This window comes from Atheta coriaria, unplaced genomic scaffold, assembly GCF_025399875.1.
Source record: "Atheta coriaria isolate IRGN ID8LTWV9N9 unplaced genomic scaffold, Caltech_Dcor_3.1 hic_scaffold_7_pilon, whole genome shotgun sequence".
NCBI classification, from domain to species: domain Eukaryota; kingdom Metazoa; phylum Arthropoda; class Insecta; order Coleoptera; family Staphylinidae; genus Dalotia; species Dalotia coriaria.
Genome location: NW_027045449.1, coordinates 3,947,158 through 3,967,718, shown reverse-complemented (window position 1 = coordinate 3,967,718; position 20,561 = coordinate 3,947,158). Strand labels below are relative to the sequence as shown.

At 34.5% G+C, this 20,561-nt stretch overlaps 3 protein-coding genes across 9 annotated transcripts; 1 reads left to right on the top strand and 2 right to left on the bottom strand.

Annotated features, from left to right (window-relative positions):
- Window positions 1-184: 184 nt before the first annotated feature.
- LOC135796311 (MFS-type transporter SLC18B1-like) lies at window positions 185-10,567 on the bottom strand. Of its 4 annotated transcripts, none has more exons than XM_065308289.1 (10): window positions 10,369-10,567; window positions 8,179-8,314; window positions 3,455-3,671; window positions 3,314-3,387; window positions 2,198-2,345; window positions 1,992-2,060; window positions 1,630-1,720; window positions 1,415-1,554; window positions 1,063-1,355; window positions 185-991 (listed from the first exon to the last, which is right to left on the bottom strand). In XM_065308289.1, the coding sequence occupies exons 2-10, from the start codon at window positions 8,250-8,252 to the stop codon at window positions 637-639; spliced, it is 1,461 nt and encodes a 486-aa protein (XP_065164361.1). In that variant the 5' UTR covers window positions 8,253-8,314; window positions 10,369-10,567; the 3' UTR covers window positions 185-636. The 4 variants fall into 4 exon arrangements, with proteins under 4 accessions (XP_065164361.1, XP_065164360.1, XP_065164362.1 ...); XM_065308288.1 differs by lacking the exon at window positions 10,369-10,567 and adding an exon at window positions 9,211-9,558; XM_065308290.1 differs by lacking the exon at window positions 10,369-10,567 and adding an exon at window positions 9,005-9,147.
- Window positions 10,568-11,192: 625 nt separating this feature from the next.
- Mccc1 (Methylcrotonoyl-CoA carboxylase 1) lies at window positions 11,193-14,253 on the bottom strand. 2 transcript variants are annotated; one of them, XM_065308284.1, is made up of 9 exons: window positions 14,198-14,253; window positions 14,060-14,142; window positions 13,600-13,792; window positions 13,292-13,509; window positions 12,861-13,242; window positions 12,288-12,794; window positions 11,932-12,232; window positions 11,659-11,861; window positions 11,193-11,604 (listed from the first exon to the last, which is right to left on the bottom strand). In XM_065308284.1, exons 2-9 carry the CDS (start codon window positions 14,092-14,094, stop codon window positions 11,311-11,313), a joined length of 2,133 nt encoding a protein of 710 aa, XP_065164356.1. In that variant the 5' UTR covers window positions 14,095-14,142; window positions 14,198-14,253; the 3' UTR covers window positions 11,193-11,310. The 2 variants fall into 2 exon arrangements, with proteins under 2 accessions (XP_065164356.1, XP_065164355.1); XM_065308283.1 differs by having other exon boundaries at window positions 14,060-14,198.
- Window positions 14,254-14,791: 538 nt separating this feature from the next.
- On the top strand, window positions 14,792-20,546 carry Uggt (UDP-glucose-glycoprotein glucosyltransferase). Of its 3 annotated transcripts, none has more exons than XM_065308282.1 (12): window positions 14,792-15,015; window positions 15,122-15,359; window positions 15,426-15,655; window positions 15,722-17,548; window positions 17,610-17,774; window positions 17,838-18,370; window positions 18,428-18,637; window positions 18,691-18,915; window positions 18,971-19,138; window positions 19,315-19,657; window positions 19,720-20,293; window positions 20,354-20,546. In XM_065308282.1, the coding sequence occupies exons 2-12, from the start codon at window positions 15,122-15,124 to the stop codon at window positions 20,383-20,385; spliced, it is 4,545 nt and encodes a 1,514-aa protein (XP_065164354.1). In that variant the 5' UTR covers window positions 14,792-15,015; the 3' UTR covers window positions 20,386-20,546. The 3 variants fall into 3 exon arrangements, with proteins under 3 accessions (XP_065164354.1, XP_065164353.1, XP_065164352.1); XM_065308281.1 differs by having other exon boundaries at window positions 19,312-19,657; XM_065308280.1 differs by having other exon boundaries at window positions 14,793-15,015; window positions 19,303-19,657.
- The last annotated feature ends 15 nt before the right edge of the window (window positions 20,547-20,561 follow it).

Below are 20,561 nucleotides of genomic sequence, written 5' to 3'. Positions count from 1 at the left end.
TGCAGTCCGCGCATTAATCATCGTATCGAAAATATCAATAACTAACAGATAAGAAAGATGTGTAATCAAAATATAAGTGAATGGTTAATAACCATGGAAAATATATACCTTCATATTTATGAATAAATATGGATATCAATCATTACCAATTATATGAGCGGGAACAAAAGAATCACATAATTAATTATTTTATGTGAATAATTTATTTGATCACTTTTTCAATGAATTTACAAAATTTCTAATATTACTTGGGTAGATGTTTCAAAAATTGAAATCTATCTATTGAATAATTCATCTTAAATCTGTGCAAAATCTTTAGTATTCTAAAACTGAACTATTGTTTATCATTATCGCAGTAAATTTTTATTAATTTTACTTCGGTCTAAGTGCGAAGTGTTTTCTATTAATTTTCTAATATACACTTGTTTTTTTTTCTTCAATTTGAAGTATTTCTATGTCCCTGCTTTAGTTTTATACAAGTTGAGGCAGAAAATCTATCACTTTAAAACTTGGATGGATTTTATTCATCATTACAGATATTTGAATATTTGAATGAATGAAACATTAATTGATTAAAATAAATCGCGTTTCTGCCGCATCCTGTAGTAATTTTTATGCCAAATTCTAATTATTTAATTAATTCACTACGGTTTTGTTAATATCGCCATTTGTGGCACGTATATGCAACTCCCCGTTCTTTTTCTCCTTCTCCACGGCAATCTCGTACTTATCCTCACTCTGCGTTAATTTTGGCGAGAGAATATCGCATGATAGGTCCTTTTTCCGACGGAAGTAAAAGAATATTGAGGAAAATATTGCGCCGGTGAAGTTAACACAAGCAATTGCTGATGCTGCAGTTGGAAAGCCCCATTGTTCTAAAAGAGCGCCACCTATCGCAGGTCCCATCATTTCTCCAAGGGAATAAACACATGACCAAAGTCCTGCGACCAGACTATGTGTTCCTAGATTATCTACAAAACCACCATCCTCACTGAAAAATACAAACAAATTTAATTTGATATATGTTTAAGTTTAAATAAAAATAAAAATAGAAATACGTACAGTGCGCCATCTAGGATGCTCTGATAAGTCGGCATTAATCCCATAGCGACGAAAACACCCAGAAACGAAAGCGCAACTATGTTCAACCACATTGATTTCGGCAAAAATGTCAACATTGGAGATGGTCCAAGCAGTAATAAGCTAATGCTGGACATTGCGAGGCCGAGAGTCATCAAACACCAATAGTGTTTAGTTAGTTTATCTGAAACCCAGCCCCAAATTGGGCTAAAGATTCCATACATACTCGAGAGCAAAAGGAATATCAGACCAATATTACTGGCACTCAATTTATACTAAAAATAAAACATTAAAATTAATTTTTTGCACAGAGTGAAAGAAATAAATCACTCACGTGTCTCAGATGCGGTTCTAATGTAGGGTCCAGGAAGGCCCAGGTAGTTGATACCAACGCAATTATGAAACAAGTCACGATCACGGAAGGAATCTTAAGTATACTTCGGAATGATCCACTTTTAACGTTCATGGCGCATTCTAAATTGAAAAAAAGATAATTTTTAAATTGAGTTTTTAAGTTTTTAGTTAAAATTAGTTGTTAGTAACTTTTACCTTTAGTTGATGGTAAAAGAAAGACGTTTAATGGTGCTACCAATAGTGTAATTGTTCCTACAACATAGAATGGTAGTCCAAAGCCTCCAACCTTCCTAGAAGAACAACGTTCATATAAATATCTAATCATCACCAACAAACAATAACAATTATGATTCAGAAATTAACAAATCTTTAGTAGACATTCAGAGTATATTTAACAATAATTAGCATATTTACTGTTTACACCAAAGGTGTGATTCTAGTATCTTTCCTAAACAATTTCTGTTTGCTTTTGCATTTATTATTTATTAGACGCTTAATAATTCGTCTGTGGTTGAAATATTATTGAATTAATTATTGTTTATGTTGTGAGTACTTACCGCGTATAAGAAACCTCCAATCGCAGGACCTGCACTCATACCAAGGCCCACAAAGGTTTCCAAAATTCCCTGAAAACAAAAATGATCAAAATAATCATCATGTTTATTTAAGGAAACATTAACCCAACAACATTACTGAAATAATTTTGTAAAGTGTGAGAATTTGCAACAAAAATATTCCAATTATGCGCAAATTGTTAAATTACCCTGACGGTGCCGCCATTGTTGGGGAAGATGTTGATTACAAGCACGTATCCGGCTGTAGAGTAGGAGGCAGCGCCTAATGCCTCGGCGCCGCGGATCGCAAACGACAGGAATGTGAAGAGGTAGTAGTCCTGAACGTAATTGAGCATCCTGTGAGACAATAAATGATTCATTTATATTAAAAATATTTAAAAATAGATTAAATTCATGTATTTTCAGAAACTACATGATAAAATCCCTATTAAAACCACATCAAGTATTAATAACTATCAATTTGGCATGTTAGCGCATATATTGATGTTAAAAAGTTTCCAGAACTGAAATTGAACTTCTAAACCACTTGTCGTGCTTGATATCTATTGTTGTGGTGTACTGGCGGTTGGCTAATGAGCGGTTCAACACTCAATTGTTGTTATTCCATTAGCAGTTAATCGCTAAATCGCAAAATTATATCTCGCCATGCAAATAATTATGTTTACAGAGGAATTATCCAGGAAAACACCTATTTTTAGTAAAAAAATATTTATTGCGTCAATGGAAAAGTAGATACTCATCTAAGATCAATTAAAACCTCGCAGTACCCGTGCGAAAACAAAATATTATTATATGCAACCAAGTTACGTTGCACTGTTGGTTGCCTGTCACCGGTATCACAATTAACCTAATTTTAGCACGCCTTTTATATGTGGAACATTTGCGCATCATTTTACTTATTAAGAAGTGAGAATACGTAGTTTTGTTATTTAAATATAGGTCACCGTGGGTCACACCAACATCCCGATGTAGGAACGTGCTCTAAATGTAATTTACAACGAATTTGTGCGCACAATAGAAGCTGAATAACAACCTGTTGCGCGCAATCAGAGATGAAAACATTGTCGTAAAACTGAAACACAATCCTAGTCTGAGTGTCTTGAAAAGCTTGCATATTGAGACTGTATCAAGGACAGTGGTATCTAAATCTAAATCTATGTTTGACGCATAATGTCTACACCATCAAAAAATAGATAAAGTAATGTGACATTTCTAAATGCAATCCTCTTAATCGTTGTCTAATGATACTTAAACGATCCGCGTTTAAAAAACCTAATTGCATATTAAAAAATAAATATACTCACCCAAATATAATACTGCAAATACCGGAGGTGGCAATTCCTCCAATGAACAAGGGTTTAACTCCGACTTTTGGTAACTGTAAAATTCAAAGTAAATTTTTGTTTTATTTTTTTCTGCGACAATTGAGAAGTTATAATACTTACGATTTTACCAAAGATAGGAGAAGATACAAATATCACAAGAGCGTAAAAACTAAACACGAAGCCAGCAAGGGATTCGGACATGCCTTTATCGGTGGCTTCGCGAGGGTAAAACGGCGCCATGATGGACATCGAGCAATAGCTCGAAAACTCCACGGTCGCCAGCATCGTAAGGCCGATTTTTTGTCGTGTCGTGAATTTGCTTTTGCTTTCATTTTTCCTGCACAAAAGAAGTATAAATTATTTACACATCTTAATGATTGGCTTTTTGTTTATTCTTTTGAGTAAACTTAATTTGTTTGCTAAATAGATAGAAACAATTAAACAATCATCACAAAATAAATATTGTAACAATCATCATCATCATTATTATAATTACAGTAAAATTTCATTCAAATTCAATCAATAATAATTACTAATATCAATAATGTGTCATTGATAACACCACATACAAAGAATTGTTAGAATTACTACTTATATATTTGTTTAAGAACAATTGCAGGAATTTTAAGAATTAATAGATATCAATGAGTTTTTAACATTTTACAGTGATAACAACCGCAAAAATATTATTTTAATACATATTTGATTTTTGACACTTTTAAAATTTAGATTATGACTAAAAATGCTTAAAACTTGATCGAAAAATCATCATTATCCTCACATTGCACTAGTTTCATTTTCACGCTCTAGATTTGGTCGCTCAACGTTTGCACATTTATTTATAAACCCGATGTTGAAACCACAGACGTACAGTAGCCATATTTGCATCGAGAAATTTGAAAATCATTTATTTTGTTATACTAACACCAAAAACTCTAATAAATCATACTTAAGAAATAGATTCCTGATAGAAATTCAGGGGCATCAATACATACGCTGAAAAAAGAATTAGCGCACGCATCGAAATTCGTCCAATCGTCTCAGTGCTCTGATTTTAATAATAACAAGAGCCCTGACCTCTGAATCGGTTCGATATTTATAACAAGCATTTGTCGCACTAAGGTTAACATTGAAACAATTCTAATGGACAGATGATTGTTTCACGCTCAATTATATAAGTCTTAAATATACTTTTAAATTGCGATAAGACTTACTTTGAAGCTTCGGCATCTTTAGCTTTTTCTTTCGTCGTTTCCGATGTTTTTGTGTCTTTCAACTTGATCACTTCTTTCGTATCCTTCGCTTGAGAGTCATTGTCGCAAGCACAATAGGTTTTTTCATCCTTTTTACTGATAGTTTTACTGATAGTTGGAATTTGCTTGTTTTCCGTTGTCATTTTTCACTGTTTTAGTTTTGCGATAAATATGATAACAATTTAAAATATATTTTAAATAAATTTTAAACTTTTTACTTTTTTGTTCTTTGCTCACAACTCATCACTAAATTTTGGGAATGTAGCAAAATACTGATTGATAATCTCATGAAACTTCACTTCAAAATAATTTCGAACAATAATTTACGCCGAATGCAACTTTGATTGTGATTAGATTTAAGTCCGAGATGCAGTGTTATGTCTGATTTGAGTGGTGATAATGCGTTGTTTAAAAAGAGTGCACTATGCACTTGTTGCTCAGAATGGGCACTTGTCGCGGCGTTATCTTCTTACGGCGCACACACACTCCGCTGAGTCTGGTGACAAAATGGACAGTAGTCGTGTTTTGATGGGCTAATCGTTATATACGCCGCGCGCACACTCGCGAGTGTGAGTGGTCGCACATGCTTTCGAAAAACGGCGGGAGGCAGCAGACGGACGCCATTGAAGTAGCGATTTATTAGAAATATTTGAAAAACAAAGAATACTAGTATTATCTAGTGATATCAATTGTTTACATTACAAATGATGCTAGTTTAATAATCAATTTTGAAGAAAAAATCATTCTTTGGGTAATAATGCAAATAATCAACTTAATTTTAAGTCCAAGCTAGTGATTACGTTAACCATTTGGAAACTTATTTATTTCAAGTACAATTTATTTTAAATTTGACATTTTTCACATTAGTGGCATTGTCAACCGTTTAAAAATAACTAAATTAGTGATTGCGTTAACTTTAAAAAAGGGAAAATCAACTAAAAACAAAAAAAAATGTGAATTAAATTTAATTTAGTTTAATTAAGTTCAAAAGAGTACTTTTATGGTTTTAATATCATCAAAATTCATGTGATTCACGTGATAGTAATGCGATGCATTTACTTTAATTTTCTTCTTTCCTTACTTTTTATTTTTAGTAGGAATTCTGTTTATCTGAAGCCTATAAATCAAAGTTTTTAAAAATCAGCCCAGATATTTTGAGATAGACTTGGAAGATTTTGTCCCAGACGCAAAATATAAACACAAAACACACTTGATCTTGTCAATAATTTAAAACTAAAAAAAAACCTGAGATTCAGTTGTATCAAGAGGGTTAAAGTAGGTAAAACTAAATGATTGTGCAATCAATGTAAGTATACTTACATATTTTCAACATTAAATTGAATTAAATTTTATTCTAACAAGAGTCAATGCTTTTTGATGTGTGCTATATTTTAGCGTTTTATGTTCGAATTGACGTTTCCACACTTACTAAATAAAGTGTGACATCTTAAAGAGACAAGTGAAGAAATCGTGTTCATTCAACTGCACATCAACATTTAATTGTATGAAATTCTAAATTGTTAATTTAAGATTTCATCATAATAGCTTTGCTTAACATATTTAAACAAAGATAATGCTATCATCAAACTATCTGTCACTTAATTTATAAATACATATCATATTTTTGAGATCAATACACTTTGCTTTATTCAACAAGATGGCAGACTTTATATCGCAAAGTGTAATGGTGATAGGATAACATTCGTTCAGCGAGTGATGCGCAAGACGCGCATAAAATAGTTAATGATAAAATTAAAAATAATAAGGAAACGACGTCGTGTCGTCGTCTTTTGTGCTTTTATGAACACTGAAGCACAAAAGCAACTCTACTACCAGTGGTGTCGTGTCGTCAAATATGTTATTCTGTCGTTGGATCTTCTCAAATGGCAAAAACTTCAACCTTGTTTAATTCCGAAATATTAACTTAATTTACTTAAAATTTTGCACAATAAATGTTTTTAATTTTGTTCTTTTTTCATAGAAAAGTACAAGTTAAGTCATAGTTTGCTTGTGGTCAAGTCAAATTATGTCGTTACTTTTATTACTGACTTGTGAACACATTTTACAAACATTGTAAGCAGGTTTTGATACATGATACGCAATAATTTGTATATTCAAAGTCGCGCTGGTTTTTATTAGTTGCAAAACTTAAATTTTAATCACTGATAACTTAGCTAAATAATCTGTAGTGAATAGAAAGTGAAACAAAAATTTTCACAATATTTGCTAATTTAAATTACCTAATAACTGCTAAAAATTATAATGTTGTATATTGAAGCAAATATTTAGGCAAACTTTGGCAATAAATCATCAATTTTTTAATACATAAAGATTGTGTGTATTAAAAATAGCCAATATTAGTTAGATTTGCGAAATTTTCTGAATCGATTTCACTTCACTTCTTTAATATTTAGTAATGTAATTAATTATTATTTATTGCCTGTGATAAACTGGTTTTTATTTGCAGATAAAATTTAATAGAGCATTTTTAAGCCGTAGTTAAGGTTGTACCGTGTGACAAGAAAAATTCTTCGGGGGTTGCCTAGATTATATTGATATTGTAATTTGACTATAATAAATTAGTTTAAAGAAAATTAACAATAAAAATGATAAATTAATCTACTCGTACTTTTCCACGTGTGGTCTATTTGTACCTTCACGTGCTGCGGATGTGTTCAACCGCACGTTTTACTTATTTACACAAATTGCACAAACAAAACATAGAAAAATGTCAAAATATAAAAATTAATTATTCGTGTATATAGGTATACACTTTGGCAACATAATGTTAAATTTATTGTTCTTTTTTTCATTAGAAAAATAATGTTTACAATGTCGTTATAGTTAATCAGCCTGGAGGTGTTTGCATTCTAGAATTCAAACTTTATCAAACGTCGATTTTGCCAGCTATGATTCACACTGCAATAAAACTAAAAAGTGTAAATTTGCCTCGTTACGCATGCCGCGCTAATTTATTTTCTTCCTCAACTTACACTAAAACACATCTTAGAAGTCTATTAATAACATCTTACAAATCTATTTTCACGTTTCGCGTTTTCAGCCTTGACTCGGCTTTACTCGTAGATTTTCATTCATTGAGCATGCTCGACTTATTCTCAAACGAACGATTCGTTAAACTTAAACAACATCTAATTGTAATTGGCAATTTATTGTACATACACATTTAAGCAACAAATAAAAGATAATTCAATATTACACACTTGACTACACACAGATTGCAATTAAACAATTAACAGTCTATTATACTGTAAATGTGTAGTTTAAATGCAATTAATATCAATAATAATTATTATATATAGCAATATATACCAATAATTGCGTATTATTACGTAGTTACGTGAGTGTATTATTTGTGCAAACAAAATAAAAGTGATGATGATGATTGACGGCACAATTGTTCATCAGCAAACGTTATTAGCTGTTTAAATTATTAGTTTGTTTGAGCGAGTAAATAGTAGTTAATAAAATAATGTATGCAACCAAGTATACACACTGAAATTAAATAAATAGTGTGTTGCCGATAATAATAAAATAAAATTATCAAAAATTCAAATAAAATGTGGTACTCACGTTGGTTGATACTCCAGGACAGCGAGGGCTGTTCTTTCGTCTTCATCCTCGTCCAGTTTCTCCAACTTCACCATTTTGAATTAGTTTAAAAGTTAATTAGTGAACACTTGTTTCCTTTGAGATGAGCAGCACAACACTAAAACAAAGATTAACGTCAGCAGAATTATATTTTACATTCTCATATCACGTAGAATTTTATCATAAAATTAATGTACATTAATTGATATTAATAACTTGCTCAGTACCAGTTTTACTGGTGTTGCTTTATAAAATGCTCACGCAACAATAATACTCGTGAGAAAGTGATGATAGTGATGATTCAGAGTGATAACAATCCTATTATAGTACATTTTATTGTTGGAAATTATAAAATTCTTGTACAAATATTACTGATATTCCACTGGATGGAATGAAATGGAAAAATTAAAATTTTCTCCGATATTAATAATTTGATAGAAATTATAAATGTGTTACGTGTTTGTTGTTGTTTTGCCGTCGACTAAAAGTGAAACCGTTCGAAACTGCATTCCAAGGTAATTCTATTCCATGGTTAATTAAACCTAAAGTTTAGACGTGAATCGAAGTATGTTTATAGAAATGTAGGTTTGTTTGCAAAACATCATGGAGAAAATGAGTGCAAAATGTAAATTTAGCTTCGTATTTCTGGAATGTCTAAAGAAAGCACGATTCGTGTGTGAACTCGACCCAGCGGAAGGCGAGTGAACTTTACTCAGCCACATGTGATGTGATGATTCGAATCAAACTCAATTATAAAACCTATCAATGGAAAAATTCAACTAAAATTCGAAATATTTTAGTGTCTTACTTTTATTTTATTTAAATGACATTTTGACACGTTAACTAATTATTTTAACATTCTGAGCATTTTCAGCGCTTCACAAAAACGAGTTTTGAAGAAACCGTTAATAACGCGCGGTGTGAACTGTTGATATATGAAACACATTGAACAAATTATAAAACTGTTAACAATAGTTTTGCACTTTTACACTTGCCGCATATTAATATACTGACCTTGCTGATAATGCGTGTTAATGTGAAATAGTGATAACAAACGACTGGTTTTTGTTGATGTGCAAACGTCACAACACAAAATTAGTCTCTTTGTGACTATAACAATAACAATGGTATTAATTCACTTTTCTTAGTAATTTCATGATTATAACACAATCACCAACTGTTTGTCACAGGCTTTTGTTTTTGTTTTCAGTTTAGTCAGCACCCACATATTATATTTTACTTATTACTTTTACAAGTTATGAAACAATTGACGTGCTGTTGGACACCGTTCGCGGTAATAATTGAATGTTGAATGAATGTCGTGAATCGTGCAAGTAGAAAATCGAATGCGTACGCAAGTTTATTTCGCTTTGCTCGAACTTTGCGAACGCGTTTGATTGGCTTGTGTGTCTGTACGCTTCGAACGACTCTGACTACCTGCAACCATAGCAACCTGCACGAGTTGGACTGGTTGGTCCTCCCCGGAAAGAAAGGAGTGAAAGGAACTCAGCGCAAGACAAGTTAAGGCAACTTAACACGCTCATTATTACTGGTAATCGTTACAGCAACATCAGTAACCGTAATCGTTCGAATAGCTCACATTATATACGTTATGTACGTTGGCATGTGAACTTAAATTACAAATTGCACAATCGTGTATTAATCCTGTTCGTGTGGGTTTGAGTTTGATTGAATGTTGACCGATTGAACGGGTGAATGTAGTGGTGGACAGGCTTGTGTTGCACGTCACAACGTTGTTGGTGTTATAGCGAAAGGTCAAATCGTGCCGAGCATTAACAACTTTAACTACTTTTTATTGCGAATACAGCGTTTAATTGCACTCGGCTTGATTAACAGAATGTAAGCCACGTTAATCTTTAAAAATCTATTAAAACTTCTCGTAGGTTTGAAAAGTAATGCATTTTAAGTGAATATAGTATGCAACTTGTTGCGCATTATGCATATTAATGGTTATGTTAAAATTTAACCTCGAAATTTTGTTTTGACAAATTTTGGCAATGTCTTGATAATAAACAGAGTTATTAATAGTCGCAGACAATTTACATATCGTGTTTACCAATAATATTGGCGAGTTAACACTTTTTCGGTGAATTTCCATAAAATATTGTTGCCAATATAAAGTTAACCTCAACCCTTAACCTTTTAACTTACCTGTATTTTTACAAATGTAATAATATCCTATTGAATAACTAACACTAGGAAAATAACAGTTGCACTGTTTCGAATCACACACGTGTGGTAATTGTTTATTTATTCTGCACACACAGTTTTAAGTTCCGACATAAACAAAATAACTAGCAACATATGCACTTGTCCAGCTCAGCTGACTATCACTATTTAAATTCCAGTAGATTGATTATAAAAGCAGTCAAAACATAAAACGACACCGACCCGAAACTGCTCATAATGCGGATAACGAATGACTAACTACGCAAACGAACGATTGCACGAAATTAAGTTAAATATTCAAAATGGTGTAAGGCTAAAATTCTGTACACTCAGCAATTATTAATGTGTAATGTCGATTAGACTTGCTTGAACACAAATTTGTTATCATTATCTTCCTATTCTAGCATAGTTTTTGGTGTGTAATGAATTTCATTGGCATTGTTTGAATTTTTAATGACTGTGAATTTTAAGATTATTATATGACCTCCAAGTGGCGGAAAGTGTGATAAAATCCCAACATTTTGTAACATATTTGATTGTGAGATAAATATTAATGGAAATAAGAATAAAATATTTAAAAATAATGTGGGTACTACATAATAGGTATCCACTTGAAATCATTACGTTGATGGAATTTTCGGTATTCCGCAATAGATACTGAGGTGATTTGAGTTCAACGATAAAATTAAATTGGTCTGAATCACGTGAAATTATAATTACAGGGAAGTAGTTTACTTTATCAAGCACTTGATTATAACATAATATATTCCCATAGCAACAGGTTACGGTGATTAAATTAAAAATCATTTTAAAAGTATCAATATATATTATGGCAAGACATAGTTGTAAATTTCAACAATATATTCAACAAATTATACCAGAATCCTGACTTTTTGTAAGCAAGTATCAATTTTGGCGATGGAATTATTCTTGAGTGGGTTCTTCCTCAAACTTTACAACTGTAGCGTCTTTTGGAACATTATCACCAACATTATATAAGATTCCATCGACTTTACCGCTCTTTGTCGCTTTGACTACATGCTCCATTTTCATGGCGATAATTACGAACAGAGAATCGCCTTGTTGTACTGTATCTCCTTGTTTGACAAGGATTTTGTCCAAGACGCCAGGCATTGGTGCAACAGCACGATTTCCGCTCACGGTAGTACCGTCTTCCTCGAAGTTGAATACTTCAAGGTCAAATTGTGATTTTCCATCCTGGAATTTTAACAAAATTTAATTTCGTGTTAGTTAGGATAATTTTACACTTACATTATCAAATATGGCAAGTATTTCCCCATTTCTGAACACATTTGCACTGCTTACGTCACCATCGATGTTACTCCTCAGCGTAATTTTATTGTTGTCATTATTAGCTTGTTTAATTTCACCGCTAGCCGCAATCCAATTGGCACCACTGTCAAGCGAGATTTGATATGAGTTATTATCACAAAATTTGACTTTTACTATGAATTCTAAACCAGTAGAAATATTAAATTATTACAAATATTTTATTTGGAAAGCTGTAAAGTTAGGTTATATTACCTTCATCTTTGTGTCTTAGTTTAATGTCTTTAATCAAGTTGTAATTAGGTCTGAATCCACTTTCGACCACAAATGGATTATAATGATTATTTTGACTAATAGCGTCATTCAAAACTTCCACCTCGTCTAATAACACCATTGCTAATGCAGCTTGAATCGCCATTTTGTTACTGACTTCTTCTTTCCTAAACAACGAGTCATTATAATCACGAATAAAGTTGGTGTGTACATTGGCAGCCACAAATTCAGGATGTCTTGCTAGATCTAACAAAAAGTTTACATTTGTTTCCAATCCAGCAATCTGAAATCAAAATTTGTTATTATCATTATTATCCATATTGATTGTGATCACTTACATTATATTCACATAATCGACTCTGAAGTTTGGTTAAAGCTTCAGTCCTATCCTCTCCCCACACGACAAGTTTAGCAATCATTGGATCATAGTGAACAGATACTTCATCCCCTTGTCTTACTCCCGTTTCAATTCTACAATCCTCAGCGCCATCAGGCGTAGATAAATGCAATAGAGGTCCTGCTCCCGGTAAGAATCCACCTCTTGGATCTTCTGCGTAAATACGTGCTTCAAATGCATGCCCATTCATTAGGATTTCCTCTTGGGTGACAGGAAGTTTTTCTCCAGAAGCAATTTTTAGCTGCCATTCGACTAGATCTTTATTGGTAATCATTTCGGTGATAGGATGCTCTACTTGTAGGCGAGTATTCATTTCCATAAAATGAAAACTGTGGCTATGGCGATCCAAAATGAATTCTACTGTTCCAGCGCCGACATATCCCACGGCTTTAGCTGCCCTGACAGCAGCTGCGCCTAATTCTGCTCGTAATTCAGTTGTTAAACCAGGCTAGAATGAAATTTTGCATATTTTTACGAAACTTTTAATTTTAAAAGTTGTTTGTGATTAGCTTACTGCTGGTGCTTCCTCAATGATCTTTTGATGTCTCCTCTGTACAGAACAATCTCTTTCAAAGAGATGCACTGCATTTCCATGCATGTCTGCGAAAACTTGCACTTCGACGTGTCTGGGTTCTGCTACGAACTTTTCTAATAGTACGACTTGATCTCCGAATGATTTCTGTGCTTCTCTCTTTGCCGAATCTAAGGCTTCACCAAAATCTGCTTCAGTCATTGCGATTCGCATGCCTTTACCACCTCCGCCACGCACTGCTTTGATCATAATAGGATATCCGATACGTTTAGCTTCTTCACGGAGTTTTGCTTCGCTTTGATCTTCACCGTGATAGCCCTCGATGATCGGCACACCAGCAGCGGACATTATCGCTTTTGATGTGCTGATAAAAAAATATTTCAAAATTCTGAAGGGACGCAAAATCTTAATACCTTTTGATTCCCATGTCTCTGATGGCTGACGCTGGGGGCCCAATAAAGATTACGCCTTGTTTCTGACATTCTTCGGCGAATTCTACGTTTTCCGATAGAAAACCATAACCAGGATGAACGGCTTGTGAGTTTGTTGCTTTTGCAATGCCTAGAATTACGTCCCCACGAAGGTAACTTTGACTTGCGGCAGCGGGACCAATGTTGTATGCTTCATCGGCCTATAAATTAAACAAAATGGCCGTCACGCCAAAGAAAATTTGAGATTAGATGGTGAAAATTAAATTTATTGTTATTTCTTTTTCAATTACCAGTGAAACATGTAAGGAATTCTCATCAACTTCACTGTAAACCGCAACAGTACGAACACCAAGACGTTTTGCTGTTCGCATAACACGACAAGCAATTTCGCCTCGATTTGCAATCAAAACTTTGTCGATTCTTCGGGAGCTCGTGCTTTTCCATCTTGCGCCGTTTGCAACAATGGATAATTTTGTTAAATTTCTGAAAATTTATTCAAATATTATATTTAACGTTTTATTAATTTTCTAAATATTTATAAATTAAATTGAAATATTATTTATCGAAAATATGTCGGGTCTGATTGTTACGTGAAAAAAACTTTTCAAGGCTCAAGTTATGTTATGTTAAGTATGGTACTGTCGTAACTTTTAGAGGTTACTTTACTTAAGTAAGTTTGCGCTCTCGCTAGAAACAATGAGAGTTTAGCGCGGAAAATGCAGTTTGTGAATGAGATATTTCGGTACTTACGCGCGCAAAACCTGTGGCACCACCCAGACACCCATTTTTATTTCTTTTGCGCTTCTATACTTATTGGTAATTGGTCCCTAAAACTTAATCAAAGTTGATGCGTGCGCAGCATGCTCAGTTACATTCACATCAATTTACATGCTCATAATCAGCGGTGGTAGGAAACACGCGAAACTTGTTCACAAGTTGAGTAGAGTTGACGTATTCAACTTATCTAATTTATGTTTGCCGTGTAGTAACAGCTGAATACGTTTATGTGGACAGTGGCAATATTGACCTTTGATTTTTTTCAAAATATATTCTGGTTTAGATTTAGCTTTGAAATTATGCATCAGTTCAATCAGATCAATTCACTATATGTTTAAAATCATTTCAGTTTTTATATAAATCAGTTATTCATTATATATGGATTGATAAGTAATAGTAATAATTAGTTTTGTTATTAATTTTAGTAGTTTTCTTAAATATTTTTGGTCCTGCTGTATTGCAAGCTTTAAAGAGCTTTTATAGTAGGCAACCCACAATACACCCAATGCATTTAGCAATACAAAATCTTAATACCGATATTTTTATTCAAAACTTTGATGACAACATGTAATTATAATTGTTTTTAGTCTTAAGTTAGCCCATATGCTATTATCAATTGATTATTTTAAGAATTTATACGATTATCACATGTGAAATGTGAAAAACAGTTGTCTCATTATCATTGGTCGAAAACTGTTTACAGGTGTGTGTGCTGCGTGTATGCAGCAGCGCTTTTCTACTGTTTTCGTTTAGTCGACTTGTGATCGCTGTGATAATGTCAGCTGATATTTTAATCTTATAAAGTAAAATAATGTAAGTTGTGTGCATTAGACGTGAGTGTAATTTTGTGCGCGTTCCGCATATGCAGAGTTACCATCGTAGTGTATGTAGTGTAATTTATATTCGGCAAGTTGCCACGAAACTTTAAGGTTAGTTCCAACTTCCACAAAAATGTAATCTATTATTTCTATTAAAGTATTAAAACGATGGAATATAAATTGCATTATTACGTAAACTAATTAAATTTTCTTTTAGATGTTTCATAGTCGCGTGTTTAGCTACTTGTTCGTGTTAGTCACGCTCGTTTACACTGTTTCCAATGGAGATGCAAAGACAAAAAAGTCCAAATTTGTTACAACTCTCCTGGATGCTCAGTGGGATGCAACACCATTGGTTCTAGAAGTTGCTGAGTATTTAAAGGATGAGAATGTTGACTATTATTGGCAGTTTGTTGATTCAATAGGAGGTCTAAAGCCTCCACTTAATGAGATTGGTAGGAATTGTTAACAAAATTGCTACTAAAACTTTAAATTAATATTTTTTTAAATATTGTCATTAGGAAATGATAAAAAACGATATGATATAATACTGCAACATGCTGCCAAGTTGATTACCCCACTGCAGGTGTCTTTACTCAAGTTGGGATTGTCACTGCATGTGTATTCACCTAAGGTGGAAATGTTTGCTCAAATTGCAAGAGAACATGAATTGCCAGACTGTGCTGCACTTGCTGATATTGGGGGTGATTATATCTGTGATGCTCAGAGCTTACATAAAGCCATACAAAATGTAAGATTATTAAATAATTTATTTATTGCCAAATATATAAAACGGTGTTTTTGTGCGCAACTTTAGATAAAAGAAGAAAATTATGTTCGCAACGAAGTATTTCGCGTTGATACTCATTACCCCGGCTCAGAAAATCGCACGATCGCTGTGGTGCTCTACGGCGAGTTGGGAACGCCTGCATTCCAAACGTTCCATAACATTTTAAAATCCGAAGCGCAGCAGGGTTCCATCGACTACATAGTGCGTCACTTTATTAAATCTGAGCGCGATCACAAATTACGTCTTTCCGGTTACGGGGTAGAATTACAGATGAAATCTACCGAGTACAAAGTTCAAGATGATTCGGAAATAAAAGATGATCGCAGTTCTGAGGACGCATCGCAAGAAGATGACGATATTGAACTTGAAGGTTTTGACTTTGCTAAATTGAAATCAATCTTTCCCGACCACAAGCAGCAGCTAGATAAATTTAAACAACATCTAGAGGAATCCTCCAATGAAATGGCGCCTCTAAAAGTATGGCAGTTTCAAGAATTGAGCCTGCAAGCAGCCGAGCGCATCATGAACGCTCCTCGAGATGAAGCTCTTAAAGTCTTTACTAATCTTGCGCAAAATTTCCCCATGCAAGCGAAAGCTTTAGTTAAAACAGTTGTCAGCAGTGAGTTAAAGAAGGAAATGCGTCGTAATCAGGAGATATTCGGAGCTACTTTGAATCTGCAACCTTCAGATACGGCGTTGTTTATCAACGGATTGTATTATGATGTTGATGTGGTGGATATTTTCGGTATTTTGGACGTTGTAAGACAAGAACTACGAACAATGGAAGGCTTGCATAATATTGGCCTTGGTAACGCTCGACTATCTTCATTATTATCAGTAGACTTCAGCGATTCAAATAACGGACAAGAGTTTGCTATGGATATCAGAGATTCCGCAATCAATTGGATTAACGACATTGAGAAAGATTCAAAGTATAGTCGTTGGGGTACAAGTTTAATGGATTTGTTGAGACCTACATTCCCTGGAATGTTGCGCCAAGTTCGTAAAAACTTATTCAATCTTGTTATCATTATTGATCCACTGAACAAAGAAACAAGAACGTTGTTAAAACTTGTCGAGTCTTTTGTTATTCACACTGCGCCACTTCGTGTAGGTCTTGTATTATCCGCGAGCTCATCTTCAAGTTTAACTGGCTTGGAAGACGCTGGTGTAGCGATGGTCTGTGCGTTTAATTATGTTTCACAGAAAAAAGACCCAGCGGCCGCGTTGAACTTTATCACGACTGTTCTTGGCACCGCGAAAGGTGGGGACGTCACCGTCGATCATATTAAAGAGCAACTCGTGAAGAAATATAGCGATGATCCGAATTATATTCTCGGTGAAGACTCCGATTTCGATTTTGGCCGGAAACTAAGTGAAGACTTTATTCAACGCACTGGTCTTAATTCCTTACCTCAAGCGTTGATGAACGGCATTCCATTGCCAGCGCATCAGTTAAATGTTGATGAGTTTGAAGAAGCAGTTCTTAGCGAAGTTATGACTCAGACTCCTTCGTTCCAAAAGGCTGTTTACAAAGGAAAGTTGCAGGATGGGGATGATGTTGTTGATTACATCATGAATCAACCTAATGTTATGCCGCGATTGAATGAGAGAATTTTGAGTAAGGAGAACGTTGTGTATTTGGATATGACAGGGACGGCGACGACGAGTATGGCGATTCAAGATTTACTGAAATTAACACCTCGGGATATGACTGCGACTGCACTGGAGAATTTGAAGTATTTTATGTCACCGAAGAAAAGCGAAAAATATTACGGGATGACTTATTGGGTTGTGGGAGATTTGTATTGTCCGAAATCACGGGCATTACTTATCGACGCATTAGAATACATGGTTAGTAAAAATGATCAAAATGCTTTATAGATTGTATTGTTGATTGTTTTGATTTATTTAGAAATCTGCTGGTGATACACGAGTTGCTTTCCTTCCCAATGTTGATGGCACACAGGATAATGCTATCAACAAGTTGGTTTTGGCCGCAATGGAGTTCTACAATGATAAAACAACAAATACAATCATTGAATTCTTAAAATCTGATGGTGATAAGTCATTATTACCTGTAAGTACACAACATTTTCAGGTTTTTAATTTTATTTCATTTGTATATGTCTTTGTCATATAGAAAGAAATTTTAACAAAAGAATCATCGCAAGAACTCTCCTTGAAAATGCTTCGCGTTTATTGTCAGCGTGTGCTCACGTTTGCAGCGAGCGCACGCGGCATTATTGCAAATGGCCGCGTCCTGGGTCCACTCAACGAAAATGAAAAGTTTACCGTCGAGGACTTTTCGTTATTGGAACGCTTTAGCACTGCTACCTACGGCCAGAAACTTAAAGAAATCTTAGATAAAACTGCCGATGAAGAGGGTGACATCTCAAGTAACGCAATCATGAAAATCGTCAGCTTGTTAGTTGCTCGACCACAATCAAAGAGTAGATTTGATATCGCTTCGGAAACTGATCAGTACTCCGTGATTAAATTGCCACCCAATCAACCAGAGAAGGTTGCGTTTGATATCGTTGCAATTGTTGATCCGGTATCTAGAGGAGCACAAAAACTGGGTCCCATTTTGCAAGTGTTGCAAGAAGTACTAAATTGTAATATTAAACTGTTTTTGAACAGTGTGGAGAAGAATAGTGACATGCCACTGAAGAGGTAATAATTTATATTATTAACAGAATAGGAATATTTAAATTGCATTTCTGTATTTAGTTTCTATCGTTTCGTGCTCGATTCGGAGATACAATTCAATGAAGATGGCAAACAAGTACCTGGCTCTATCGCCAAATTTAATAACATGCCACAATCACCACTCTTAACGCAAAATATGCACGTACCTGACAATTGGTTAGTGGAAGCAGTGAGGTCTGTGTATGATTTGGATAATATTCGTTTGGAGAATGTTGAAAATAATGTACACAGGTAAAACAAATAAGTTTAAATGTTTTCCAAGCCTAAAATTCAATTAATTTTAGTGAATATGAGTTGGAATACTTACTTTTGGAAGGTCATTGCTTTGAATCGACTACTTTAAGTCCACCAAGAGGTCTTCAAATTACTTTGGGCACTGAAAGGCAACCTGTTATTGTTGATACTATTGTAATGGCAAATTTGGGATATTTCCAACTTAAAGCCAACCCAGGCGCGTGGATTGTAAGACTAAGACAAGGAAGAAGTTCAGAAATTTATGATATTACAAGGTAATTATACAAAATAGTAGATTTAAATCAGATTTAATTTTTAACATTTATCTAGTCATGAAGGCAGCGATACGCCTCTAAAGTCAACCGATATCAAAGTTGTCATCAGTTCTCTGCGTTCTAACATCGTCAAACTTAAAGTTAGCAAGAAGCCCGACAAACTTGGCATGGATTTACTTAGCGAAGATAATGAGAACAACGGAATCTGGAATTCAATCACCAGGTTAGTTTTTAATCTTAAAATTAGCTGTGTTGCATATTTATGTTTTGTTTTACTGCATGAATTGTTTTCTAAATGTTCGACTTCATTTATGCATGCCCATCCAGTTTCGTCAGGTAAAATCATCGCCATTCATCATAACACCTGTTTTAATTTCATAATTATAGTTCGTTTAGCAGTGGCGATGATGGCGAAGAAGAGAAGCTGAACATTTTCTCGTTGGCTTCTGGTCATCTTTACGAGCGCTTCTTGCGTATCATGATGATGTCTGTGTTGAAGCAAACAAAGACACCCGTCAAGTTTTGGTTCCTAAAGAATTACTTATCTCCACAAATCAAGGACTTCTTGCCGTACATGGCCAAGGAATACGGTTTTGAATACGAATTAGTACAATACAAATGGCCGCGCTGGTTGCATCAACAAACTGAGAAACAGAGAATTATCTGGGGGTATAAAATTTTGTTCTTGGACGTGTTGTTCCCTCTGGATGTCAAAAAGATTATTTTCGTTGATGCTGATCAGGTAAAATTTGTGTAATTGATGTTGGTACATTTATAACATTTGTATTTTGTAATTCTTGTTAGGTTGTCCGCGCTGATTTGAAAGAACTTCAACAACTCGATTTAGGTGGCGCGCCATATGGCTACACACCATTTTGTGAATCGCGTAAAGAAATGGACGGCTTCCGGTTCTGGAAACAGGGTTACTGGCGCAATCATTTACAGGGCCGGCGTTATCATATTTCTGCACTCTATGTTGTCGATTTGAAACGTTTCCGACGCATTGCGGCCGGTGACCGCTTGCGTGGACAATACCAGGCGCTCAGCCAAGATCCGAACAGTCTTTCTAACCTTGATCAGGATCTACCCAACAATATGATCCACCAGGTGGCGATTAAATCTTTGCCACAAGAATGGCTTTGGTGCGAGACATGGTGCGACGATGCGTCGAAGTCATCGGCAAAGACGATCGATTTGTGTAACAACCCAATGACGAAGGAGGCAAAACTCACAGCCGCCATGCGAATTCTTCCTGAATGGAAGGGCTACGACGATGAGATTCGTAACCTGCAACAGAAGATTGATAAGGGCGAGCTGGATCATGATCCAGCATTGGAACATCTTGAGGAAGACGTTGAAACCATTACCACACAGAAAAGTATGATATTTTGTCTTAAAAACTGGATTTTTTATAATCATTTGTTTAATGTTGTTACAGCGCATGATCGTGATGAGCACACAGAACTATGATTGAAATGTGGGTAAATTAATTTGTAAAACTAGTGATGTGTGTAAAAGTGGCGTATGTGTTTTGTTTCTGATTGAAGTGGATGAAAACAGTTGAAGAGACTTTGAGATTGATCCTGATCATTACATTTTTACATTATACATATTAAAGAAGATAAAATACACTTTTACGGTATTTA

Bases quoted from the DNA above. Each gene is read 5' to 3' on its own strand.
- LOC135796311 (XM_065308287.1), bottom strand. From the start codon at position 4,730: ATGACAACGGAAAACAAGCAAATTCCAACTATCAGTAAAACTATCAGT. The intron at 3,388-3,454 runs GTAAGTATTATA...TGAATTTTACAG, and splicing joins CTCCTATCTTTGGTAAAATC to TTACCAAAAGTCGGAGTTAA. The intron at 2,346-3,313 runs GTGAGTATATTT...ATTGTCTCACAG, and splicing joins ATTTGCAGTATTATATTTGG to GATGCTCAATTACGTTCAGG.
- Mccc1 (XM_065308284.1), bottom strand. From the start codon at position 14,094: ATGGGTGTCTGGGTGGTGCCACAGGTTTTGCGCGC. The intron at 12,795-12,860 runs GTAAGCTAATCA...ATTTCATTCTAG, and splicing joins TCATTGAGGAAGCACCAGCA to CCTGGTTTAACAACTGAATT. The intron at 11,862-11,931 runs GTAATATAACCT...CTACTGGTTTAG, and splicing joins ACTAAGACACAAAGATGAAG to AATTCATAGTAAAAGTCAAA.
- Uggt (XM_065308280.1), top strand. From the start codon at position 15,122: ATGTTTCATAGTCGCGTGTTTAGCTACTTGTTCGTGTTAGTCACGCTC. The intron at 18,371-18,427 runs GTAATAATTTAT...TTCTGTATTTAG, and splicing joins AGTGACATGCCACTGAAGAG to TTTCTATCGTTTCGTGCTCG. The intron at 18,638-18,690 runs GTAAAACAAATA...AATTAATTTTAG, and splicing joins GTTGAAAATAATGTACACAG to TGAATATGAGTTGGAATACT.